Below are 12,700 nucleotides of genomic sequence, written 5' to 3' on the forward strand. Positions count from 1 at the left end.
ATCCATTATGTTCGGTATCTAAGATACATATGAAAACCAGGTGCCTTTTATTACAGGTTGATAAGGGTGGCCTGACATTATATCTTACAGAGGTCATTATGCTGCCAGAAGGCAGACAGATATTACAATAAGTTACACAGCATTATGGCAGATTGTACTCAGGAAGAATAGTGTAGTTGTAATTTTAGGGGTAGCCCAGAACCATGTACTTCTGAAAGAAGATGCAGGTCCCTGTGACTTCAAATAAGCTGCTCTGAACCAAAGAATAGGGTTTTTTTTACTATATATCCACAGGATATTAAAGAACCGTACATAACTAGTGAAGACTCAGTGTAGAGCAACTTTCATTTCTATATCCCTGGTTTACAAAAAGGCAATATGGTGGCAAAATTATTAGCATTGTTGCCTGAGTTTGAAGCCCTCCAATAATACTTTCTGCATGGAGTTTGAATGTTCCTCTTGTGTTTGCAGAGATTTGTATTACGTACATTTCCTAACAGTCCAAAAAACATACCGATAGGTTGTTTTCCCACCAAGTTGGCCCTAGTATGTGCATTAAGGGTTTCTACTTACATAAACTGTGAGCTCCTTTGAGGGGATGGCAACGTATGTGAATGGTTCTACATACTCATAACAGACTGTAGAAATAAGTTGGCACTACATAAATACGAGAAATAAATGAAGAGAAACACTGCTCTGCTGAACATATAGAAACATGTTCCTTTTCACTCTATGACAGACAATGAAGGCACAGTCAACAGACAGACCTGTAACACTGGTAAACCCTTACTTTAGGATATCCATTTATAAAGGAGAAGCAAGGACTAATTACAGCCATGAGGCTGATTTATGAAAACTATTGACAAATCACAGGTGTGTGCTTCCCAAATGTGCACATTTTTATATATAGGCACGCATGCACATCCAAAACTGGTTTTCCATATAAAATGAGGACTTAAGAAAACCTTTACACTGCCTTGAACCACAGTAAAAGGAATCCCTAAAGTGGAAATCATGGCTATATATCTTTTTAAATTGTAGCAGGTAACAGTTTCTATTGGCAGTAGTATGGGTACACACAAAATACTGCAGTGATACAGCCATTCCACTTATCACCACAGCTTTAAAATGTGTACTGGAGATTAAACTGCCCAGTAATGTGCACATGCTGTTGAGCCTGTCAACATTACAAAGTGCAAACCTTCCCCCATTGTCATGTAGGAATCAGATCAACAGGATCATGTGAGCTGCTTTTAGGAAATTATTTTGAGGCACATTTACAAAGTACTATTTATAAGAGATGGTATTAATTTATGAACTGGGCATTTTCCAACTAAATTACCGTATGTTTTGCTCCATAAGACACACTTTTTTCCCTCCAAAAATGGGGGAAAATGTCTGTGCATCTTATGGAGCGAGTATGGAGCGGCCGGGCTGGGCTGGTCCGGTATTCCCCCCCCCCGTGTTAGAATACCAGGCCGGCCGCTCGGTTCTTCTCTGCAGTCCTCCAGTGGTCCTACCTGTTCCTTGGTCCAGCGGTGTCCTCAGTCTTCTCTCCCTGGCGCCGGCATGGCCACCCGGCTGTGACAGCTTGTGGCTTCACAGCCAGGTGCCCATTGCGCATGCGCGAGAAGCACCGCGCTTTGTGAATGGCCCTGTAATCTTCTGGGACCGGTCACGTGTCCCAGAAGATTATAGGAAGGGAGGGAGGACAACTCCACGGAAGTGGGAGCGAGTACCTGTCCAATTCAGGTACCTGCTCCCCAAAGGTCCGCAGTCTCTGGTCATCTCCTGTACTATGTCTGGTCTGCAGTCCATTGGTTTAGAATATTTTTTTTCCTGTTTTCCACCTCTAAAATCTAGGTGTGTCTTATGGTCAGGTGCGTCTTATGGAGTGAAAAATATGGTAAGTCTTTCTCAAGCCTTGATGTTCACTTTATGTTTTTGGTGACTTAGGCTACTTTCACACCGATCAAAAACACATCAAAAACGCATAGGTGTTTTTGCTGTGCTGAGCGTTTTTTTAAGGACACGTGCACCAAAAACACTTCTCAGAGGCATTTTTTAGGTGTTTTTCATGCGTTTCTCAGGCTTTTTCCATTGATTTCAATGGGAAGAGGCATTTTGGGGCTTTTTTTTTTTTAACACAACAAACATGCCCCAAAGATGCTAGAAGCAAGAGTTTTTACACCGCACTGCAAGCATAACGCCTCAGTGTGAAAACATACATAGATATACATTCACATACATAGGGAAGCATTTTTCTTGAGCTTTTCAGGCGCTTTTTTAAGCCCAAAAACGCTTCAAAAACTCTGTGCGAAAGTAGCCTTAAAGTCAGGGCCTGCCTACTAACAAAACACCACCCAGTACAGGGCTTGATAGTGATCTAGGAGCAAAGGAATATTCTGTTTAAGGTGTAACCAAAGTCCAAAAACAAAAATTACATATATGCTTCCAGTTTCATTTCTCAATTGTGTTTCTCTAAAATTATCTGTACATTTAGTTCCCATTAATTGTTCCAGAGATCCTCATCTGCATTTATTTCCTTTGTGCCTGTGTCTACAATTCATTCTGCTCTCTCAATATCTCCCCTTGTAGTCATCCATTTAGATGCGATGAGAGCAGAGACTACAAGGGTAACTATTGCCCATAAGTACAAGATGAATGATGAGACTGAGCCTTAAGGTAAGCATGTTCCTCGACTGAATGGTGCAGTGGGATAGCTGTGCTGTTATGTGCGGATTACTAATCCAGAAGCAGGTCTGATAGAATGTAATCAAGCAACTGATAGGCAGACTGCACAGCTAAAGTCTACAGAATACAGTGGCAAGCTCCCTTCCTTGAATAATTACATCTAAAAGGTTGCCAATGGATGTTATTCCTCAGATGAAACAGCAGTACAGTGATTGGGGGTACTGCAAGGTACCATGGGAGATGTAGATTTGTATTCAGGTTTAAGCAGATATATCACCCCCCTGCTGGCAGTTATGAAGAGCAAACCTTCCCTATGTGGGCAAAGCACAGATATGCATTAATGGCTCAAATAATATGCATTACAACTGACAATAGTAGACAGACGTCAAATTAAGCTCAACTCAGTTCTTCTCAGAATATCCATTTGGATCTTAAGTTTTATACAGCCACGAAAAATTTAGTGTTAACGAGAACAGCACGCTTACATAGTAACTTCATTGCTTAAGATCAGCAGATGATACGCAATCAAGAACACATAGTAGTTTTGCACTAAGTAAAGTAAGTTTCGTTTTTATATGGACAGTTTCCTAGCATTTTACATAAGATAAAGGTTACACATTAAACTACAGTGATTACATAGCTATTAGGCTAATATGTTCAACAGTAATATCTGATTACACCTGACTGGGACTGTGCAATTCAAGTATGCATAAGGTGTGGTTGGGAAAAAAGTAGATTGTTCATTAAAATCAGTTAAGGTATTACACATAGAAACAGATATACATGCTGCAGTTAGTCATACAACATCCCATTTAAACTGTTCAAATGACTGAATTCAGCAGAAAATCCTGCACAGGAACAGGTAGACAGAAATGCTTTGGGGGAATTTACTAAAACTGGAGCAGACGGAATCTGGAGCAACTGTGCACAGCTTTTAAAAATGAAAGCTAGAAAGCGGATTGGTTGCCACAGTTGCTCCAGATTCTGTCTGCCCCAGTCTTTGTAAAAACACACTCTTTATATTTTACTATACTTTTGGAGATCAGTTCAACTTCAAAAATGTATAAAAACAAAAATATTTTATTGTTCCCATACAAAAATATAGTTACCATACAGTGATATAATGTATTGAAATAAAGCAGAAACAATATTTTCATACATGGTCTCTTCTGCCATAAAATAGGATATTTACACTTGCCATAAAATCTCTTTTTTGAGGGACACTGCTCCCTCAGACTGCCTGGTACAACCGATATACTTCTGTGTATCTAAACCCTATTTCTCCTAAAGGCATTAGCATAACCCTTGCCTGCTTATTAACATAATGCTGTGTTCTTCAATAGACTCGGGAAAATAGACTTTACAGGGAGTACAAAAGTATTATTTTCTTCATTCTCCATGGAGGAACTCTGCTTTAAAGAAAGATTCCTTGACTTAGTAAAACTTCAAAAAAGAAAACAAAAAGAAAAAAGAAGGATGTGTGAACAGACAGGTTGCATACTTGCATATCTGAGACACAGAAGCCTGTTGTCAGGCACTTTATCTTGCAACTGATAGGCCTGCACAACAATAATGCATACTCCAAAAGGTAATCCAGCCTATGATTTGCACTATTACATGTTACCGCAAAGCACATGGCGTGCGTTAGCACACTGCAGAGCCACTCATTTTCAAAGGCACCTCATTGCACTAACCAAAGACATCTCTGATGCACATGCATGTCAGTGCATTACACTAGCATTCGTTGTGGTGTGCTGCTGTGGAAAAAATGCTGCATGTCGATTTTTTGTCCACCCTGGCTCATTGGCAGCCCATTCATTTAATGGCTGCCTTAACCCAACTTAATTTGTATTAAAGCACCATATAAGAACAGCACAGTGAGAATGGTCCCCTAATGCCAGCAGACCAAAGAGTAAATGCTACTACTGACATCAACAAAAATGCTTACACAAGGCTAGAACAATCAAAGAGACAAGCACACAAGACATTTACAGCACAGCTCTACAATCCTATGTCTACAAAATATGTTTATTTACCAGGATAGTCTCCACAGAAAGGTGGTAATATATTTTGCTGTTCACATTCCAGTAGGTGCTGAAGCTATCCAGACGGACCAACTATAGAAGATGACACAATTATAATATTCATATATTTATACAGTATTTATTACCACTGTACACACACACACGATGCCCAATGGCACACAATTATAAATTTAGGGTTTACACACACACACTTTAAAATGTTTTGATTATAAAACAGAGTGGTGTTCGGACAGCCACCACCTCCAGGAAAAAAAAAAAAAAAAAAAGTCAGCAGCTTCAAATACTACTTAAAAGTACCGTATTTTCCGGCGTATAAGACGACTGGGCGTATAAGACGACCCCCTACTTTTTCTGTTTAAAATGTAGTGTTTGGGCTATACTCGCCGTATAAGACTACCCCTCTTCCAGTGCACACCAGTGGGAAGAATCGTGCCCCATCATTGGTGTCAGTGGGAGGAATAGTGCCCCATCATTGGTATTAGTGGGAGGAATAGTGCCCCATCATTGGTATCAGTGGGAGGAATAGTGCCCCATCATTGGTATCAGTGGCAGGAATAGTGTCCCATCATTGGTGTCAGTGGGAGGAATAGTGCCCCATCATTGGTATCATTGGGGGGAATAGCACCCCATCATTGGTGTCAGTGGAAGGAATAGTGCCCCATCATTGGTATCATTGGGGGGAATAGCACCCCATCATTGGTGTCAGTGGAATAGTGCCCCATCATTAGTATCATTGGGGGGGAATAGCACCCCATAATTGGTGTCAGTGGAATAGTGCCCCATCTTTGGTGTCAGTGGGAGGAATAGTATCCCATCATTGGTGTCAGTGGGGGGGGGGAGGAATAGTGCCCCATTGTTGGTGTCAGTGGGGGGGGAGGAATAGTATCCCATCATTGGTGTCAGTGGGGGGTGGAATAGTGCCCCATCATTGGTGTCAGTGGGGGGTGGAATAGTGCCCCATCATTGGTGTCAGTGGGGGGGGGGAATAGTGCCCAATCGTTGGTGTCAGTGGGAGGAATAATGCCCCATCATTGGTATCAGTGACACCAACGATGGGGCACTATTCCTCCCACTGACACTTGCTGACCCCTGTTCCAGTACGGTGCTGCTACAGCCAGCATATGTGCACACTTACCTGCATCTCCACTCGATTTTCGCGGGGCCGCTCAGCTCCGCCTCCTCGCCGGTGATTGGCCGCCTGTGTGCCTTTCCTGAGCTACAGTTCTGGCGGCCAATCACCGGTGAGGAGGCGGAGCCGAGCAGCCGCGCGAACATCCAGTGGACGAACCGAAGGAAGGAGCAGCCGCGCGTCCTGGACCGGATCGTCGTGGGACCGGAGCCAGGTAAGAGACAGCAGCCCCTGCCCACCCCTGTACTTAGTTTCCCTTCTGTTGGAAGGGGGGGGGGCCGCCCCTCTAAAAAGCGTCAGCATGCCGTTACCGGCGTATAAGACGACCCCCGACTTTTGAGAAGATTTTCAAGGGGTAAAAAGTCGTCTTATACGCCGGAAAATACGGTAGGTCACTTACCTGTCCAAACGTCCAGCGGTGTCCTCACCCCGAGTCGATTCTTCAGTCGGCTGTCAGTTGCTAGCGCCGCCATCATGACTAAGGGAGACCAGCAAAGAAGCCTTGCAACTTAACCGCCGGTTTCCTGCTGTGCTTTGTGAATCGGCTGCAGTCTTCTGTGACCTTGAAAGTGTCCCAGAGGGCTGCGGAGGGTGTCGAACTTCTGGTCGGGTTTGTCGCGACGAACTCAACCAGAAGTGAGAGCAGGTACCTGTAAAAACCAGGTACCTGCTTCACCCTCGCCCCCAAAAGGTGCCAAATGTGCCGGCAGGGGGGGGGGGGGGGGGGAGGGAGCAGAAAAGCAGAGCTTCCACTTTTGGGTGGAACTCTGCTTTAAAGAGACAAAACCATATAGCTCATACATTCAGAATGCATAATAATTAGTATTACCTTTAGCAATGCAGACATAGGTTTCATTGTTAGTCAGGACTTTTACCTTATATATTATTTTAGCTGCTTCATTAAGTATACATGGATTCCAGGACTCATTGGAGGTCTGCCACAAGGCAAAAAAGAGAAAGACAAATATGACTGCATGAAAATATAAAATACAGATAATTACAATAACACTTTCTGAGGAAGACTTAAACAGCTAAATTAAGTAAATTATATAACGTTTAGGTCAGTTAGGTGCAGTTTTAGCACAAGTAGAATGATGCTCATAAAAACACACTGCTTTAGAAGCCAGTCAGGTTTCAAGAACATTTGTCCTACAACAAAACATAGAAGTGTTTAAAAAATGGAATAAATAATACATTAACATATTTTTGCAAAAAAATAAAAAAATGTGCATTTATAATTTTCTCATGCAGGAGCCTGGAAAGCATCACACCAGTGATCAGTGGATCAGGGGTTTAATGTCAGGATTCTGCAGACAAGCCCTGCAGCTTTCAGTCTCATTCAGAACTACAAGCTGCTGTGGTGATTAATGGTACTTTTAGTTCATTTATTCACAGGAAACTGAGACTGAACGAATGGTGAGACTGTGTGGGGGCGGAGCCGTTTTTGAGTTAGCGCAGCGGGTGCGGGGAGAATGTCCCCCACCTGCTGTCAAACCGGGGGGGGGGGGGGAGGTGATTCAGTCATGTGTCAAGAGCTGTAACAGGTTATATGTTCCACCCTAAATAAGAGCTTATTCTTTAAAGCAGGCATGAAGAACCCTCTATGATAAACGTTCAGCAGAACATAAAAGAATACCTGAAGTGCTGGTAAAATGCTCAGTTATAGAAAAACAAAAGCAGTTACATCTCTCACATTATAACAATTAAGCAAGCAAAAGGTACCTGAAGGCTCAGCTCAGACAATGTTATTCCTACAGATACTGGAAGATTGGCATCGCTAATCTGTGAATACAAGAACATGGTAAAAAGGATGCAATGACCTCATGTCTTTTTGTTTGATGCGTATAATAATCTACACAAAAAAGTGGATAAACTGTATGCTCAAACTACCAGATAATGGTGGGTGATGTTAAAGTGTGAGTGATGTGTTTCCTTCCTTTTTTATTTATTATAGTTCAAACAATAAAATTACAAAAGGTAAGTTAGGTTTCATCAGGTTCAAAATATCTTACGGTTACAAGATGAACTATTTGCATGTCAGTTAGTAACATTATATAACCCTAGTATACTGATATATAATAGGGACTGATGTTTACTCTTCCATGGAATTCAGGACACTAATACTAGGTATTCTGAAAGCAGTCTTTGGCAGTGGATATGCTTATGTAGATATCAAAATACAATAGTCACCTAAGAACTGGTTTGTAATGTCAACTAGTTTTACTCATGAGCATTGTAATCTTGTATGTATGTGTGGTTAAAGAATACTTAGGAGTGCAAAATAAGAATTTGTGACGTGGGACATTTAAAAAGGACAAAACAGTCACATGGCTGACCCGATTTCACAGTAGCTACTTATTTTAGAACACAAATTAAACTAAATTTACTTATTGTTCTCACCCTTGTTTTTTGGATAGCTCTATATTTATGACTTCAAATGTCATTGTTGCAGTCTATCATCCTTAGTCATTTGTCTTTTCCTATGTTTTCTCGCAATTTAAAGTGTCTTAAGGGGTTTAATGGTGAGCTCTCCAAAATGAATTAAACAGCAGGTTGCATTTGCCAAAATCACTACAACAAGGTTATTTATTCTTATAGTACAACATATTTTTTATAGTGTAACAATAGCCCTCTTTTCTTGTGCCTCACAGCCCAGCATAAAATAATCCTACAGATCTCCAAACTAATACACATTAGGTGGATACTTGTGAAATATAACAGCATGTCAACCAGGCAACACAACGCAATGCATGAGCCTGTGTGTCTTGTGTATCTTTACATTTCAATGCTCTTTTACATTTTCTAGCCAAATACAGAATACCTAAAAAAAACAATGTGAGGGAGATGCAGTAGACCCCAGCTCTAGAACAGTGATAATAAAACAATGTAAACATGTAAGCTTGACTTGTCATTGGCCTACCCTCTCAGGGTACAATATTTTGCTCATACATTTGCATTGTCTATATTGCTGTGCAGCCAGTGAGTAATGTCAAGAAAAACTCTTCTTGAAAATGTTTCCGTCTGTTTAAAACAATAAAATCAGATTGAATCAAAAACCTAAACTATGTGGAGTCGCATACGTAAATAATTGTTCCATTTTAATTAGTTGTTCCACATATAACACCATGTTTATTCTGTATTGTCTTCATGCTAAATAATCACAAAGGCATCTGAATGATCAGATTTGACACACCTGCATACATTCTCATGATCTAGATACTCACATCATCTTCATATCGGATATGAATGTTTGTAATTTTGACTTGTAGATTCTTAATAACCTGTGCGGCCAGTTTTTCTAGAAATGTGTCTTTCTTCTCCTCTTTGGGTTTGTCTTCAAAAATAAAAAACAACACACTCATATGTTAACTGGTTGATTCATTCAAAAAAATTTTTTTTATTCATAATTTTTTTTTTTTTTTAAGTACATTCCAAATGCTTTTCCTGTTTTTGAATGGAGTTGGATGTTATTTTGGCAAAATTACATGTGAATAAATCAGCACACACAGTGAACTTGGCCATTTAACATATCTAAACCCAAGACAAAAAAATGTAATATCTTGCAGCTGACTAGTTTGCGATGTGGTGGCTTTACTAGTTTTCATGGTTTCAAGTTTTTTTCACCTGTTCATGCTGCAAATTGCACACTTCTTGTCCTTGAGGGACTATGTCAACCCTCTACTGTGTCTATAGAGGAAGACATGGTTGTCCCCCTAGGCTGTCCTCCTCATATGGAGCACATATCCAAATAATTTCATCACCATTACAGAGAGGGCAGGGCAATTGGCAGTTTTCTGAAGATAGCTAGTATAGCAAGTAAAGAAGATATTGTTCTGAGCAGCTCACAGGAAGTAACAAGGACACTGCATTTCCTGAAAGATCTGCTGAAAATGTTGATAGCTTTAATAAGAAAAAAAAATTAAGGCAACTTGTTCTTGTGTGTTCCTTTAAAACAAACATATAATTAAAACATATGCAGGGGTTAGTAAAATGCATGTTAAAATGATAACTAAAGTTATATTTAAATCCTGGGAAAAAAAAACGGTCAAGCAATAAACTCATGCAAATATACAAGATGGGGCTAGCAAAAAAAAACCGTGTCGTAAACCATGCCAATCAGAGCATTTAATTTTGTAATCTATATTAGGAAAAATTGACATCATAGTGATACAAGCAAAGCCTTTGCTTACCTTTTCCCTATATTTAAGAAAAACATAAATGATGCACATAACATCAAACAAAAAGCTTGCCCATTCAATTAAAAGATGAATATATGGAATCAATTTAAATATCTCTGGCTGTATTTACATTCAATCCTCTGACACACATATAGAATATAAAGACTTCATAGGCAACTCAAATAGAGCAAACTCCATTCAAAATAGATACTGCATCACTTAACAGCAATGTGTCCCAGAAACTCCAGTGGTAAGAGTATTCTGATCTGATTAGTACAGTTTTACCACTTCCAGAAGGTCGTGGGTTGCCAGAGTCTTCAAATATAGGTTTACTTCAGTTTGTGGAAAATCCAATACGGAAGTACACCACCATAATATGGATTTTTAATGGCTGTGACAGTTGGACAAAACTGGAAGTTCTGGTGGAGATAGTCTTTGGGCGATTATAAAAATGAAGAAAAGCCACACAAGAAAAATGTCAGTCTTGAATGGAGTTGGCCTTTAATTCTATTTCATCTACAGGTGAAAGCAGGTTCATAAGCAAGATCTAAGCCTAAAACATATTTAGGACCTTTGCTACATTACATTCATGACCAATCTTTAATTTCACTGAACATGCTGAAAGGATAAACTTACATCCATCGGGTTCTTTTACAAACGTTAGGTTTATTTAACGTGCAATCTACTAATTTTCACTAAAATACACAAATTCCATGCTATTCAGTACCAAACATTAGCTTCTTCAAGCATGCTTACAAAAGAATATGCTTACCCACCTTTTTTGCTACCATGAACCTTAAAACGGTTCTTAAAATGTTTGTGCTTTTTACGTTTTGGTCCTTCACATTGCATGCATTAGTATGAGAAAAGGATAAAAATGGTGTTAGTAAAAGACGGACTCCGTATTCTTGGATGAAGGGAAACCGAATATTATAGATACATACATATAGATACAAATTCATATTCAGTTAAGATATACATAAATGCAAAAGCATGTGAACTATTCAGTTAATCTACAGAACAGTTACATAGGCAAAGCAGAACTCCGAGCAATTTATTATAAAAAAGAAACAAAAAACAAAAACCAGTATGCAGTACAATAATAGTACATACAACTAGCCTGAGTACTATCATCCTTCTGGAATCCCCCCTGCATGCAGCAATAAAACTGCAATGGAGAGGTCAGGTGCTCTGAGCCAATAACATCTCAATTATGCTCATCAGGTTGTTGGAGGCGAGATGACTAATCAAGCAGACCTTCACAACCATTATTTCCTAATGTCACCTATCAAATGGGCAAGTAGCACTACCATGATTTCATCAGACAAAGGGAGTTGAACTATACACATAAAAGAAATCTGCACTCAAGTGTAAGGCAGGAGATACTTGTGGGGTGTATAAACTAGATCTTGAGATTAAGATTTTTGCCTAGACTCCTGGATTAAATAGCATCCTTATTGCCAATAAAGGGCACTCTTGTGTCGCTGTACCACTGGATCCTGCATGAACTTCCTTCTTACTCATGAAACTTCTATAAAAAACTGGATTATGATCTGACCCAGGACTCAATTGTTTCTGTCGCAAATGCACTAATATGGCTACAAATCACCTTCTTACTCATGGAATACTTGAGTGAATGCATGGTTAAAAGTTCAAGCTCTTTTCTCCACAAAAATTTCATGCCATTGCAAAGCGTTTCTAAAATGTCAAATTAGATCTAACAAGGAGTTCTGACATAACACTGTGTTATGTCAAATGGTTCCCCCCAATCATGCCTAGCAGTACTTGAATTGCATGCATTTCTTGCCATTTTCAGCCTGTGTGTGGTAGCCTATATGCTTACATTTCAAAGATAACAAAAAAAAAAAAAAAAGGAAATTTGTCCAAAAATAAAAACACAGCTCATCTAATATTCACACAATATATCATCAGTTGCATAATAATACCAGATAATAAATCATGTCAATTCAAAAAGTATATTCATAAAGTAAAATATAGACAAAACCTTGCTAACATACATTCGGTTGGGCCAAGTGTGTCTGAATGACAGCAGTAAGACTATTAGAATGCAATCTGCATGAAGCACAGGCTAACATTTTGGTTGAGTTAAGCTATATATACACACAAATAAAAATCTAAGCAAACAAATATAGGATTTAAAGGACAAATATTTTATCTGTTTACTCTTCTGATTAGAAAATAATTATAAACAATGGTAATTATGGTGCAGATTTTTGGTTCTTTCCATCCAGGTAGTGAGATATAAATGATTTTGTAAATATCTTGTTGGACAATATTTATAGATGTACACGTTAGATGAGGTTTGCAGATAATAATGTACATGTATTTTATACAAACTTATTTAATAAAGTTTGCGGCACACAGTCTGAACCCAATGCAATAGGATCAAGAGGAAGAGGAGACAAATAGACCAGTAGCAGTGGTCAATCACAAACTATTATTTGTTCTGATTAGCAGCACTGCCTATTTACTTCTTCTGACTTGCTAGATAAGATGTCTGCTCCCTGAATAAGACCAAGTATTTGTCCATATAACACAACAGATATCATTCTGGAAAGAAACGTCTCTCTTTCTATATTACATTATGTATATATCCCATACCAACAAACTGGTAGCTATTGAAAGCACTATAT

At 39.3% G+C, this 12,700-nt stretch overlaps 1 protein-coding gene across 2 annotated transcripts in view; it reads right to left on the reverse strand.

Annotated features, from left to right (window-relative positions):
• Positions 1 to 12,700, reverse strand: part of VPS13C (vacuolar protein sorting 13 homolog C) — a 352,171-nt gene that overhangs the window by 292,196 nt on the left and 47,275 nt on the right. Inside the window, exons 8-12 of one of the 2 annotated variants that reach the window (XM_089671417.1) lie at positions 10,823 to 10,885; positions 9,093 to 9,202; positions 7,591 to 7,650; positions 6,744 to 6,803; positions 4,731 to 4,811 (exon numbers count right to left, since the gene is read on the reverse strand). In XM_089671417.1, the coding sequence (XP_089527543.1) occupies positions 4,731 to 4,811; positions 6,744 to 6,803; positions 7,591 to 7,650; positions 9,093 to 9,202; positions 10,823 to 10,885 (374 nt within the window). The remainder of the gene's footprint in view (positions 1 to 4,730; positions 4,812 to 6,743; positions 6,804 to 7,590; positions 7,651 to 9,092; positions 9,203 to 10,822; positions 10,886 to 12,700) is intronic. The other variant, XM_089671418.1, reaches the window with a different exon arrangement.

The sequence above is a fragment of the Staurois parvus genome, unplaced genomic scaffold (assembly GCF_062004578.1).
Source record: "Staurois parvus isolate SC_StPar_1 unplaced genomic scaffold, SC_StPar_1.0 ptg000105l, whole genome shotgun sequence".
Taxonomy (NCBI): Eukaryota; Metazoa; Chordata; class Amphibia; order Anura; family Ranidae; genus Staurois; species Staurois parvus.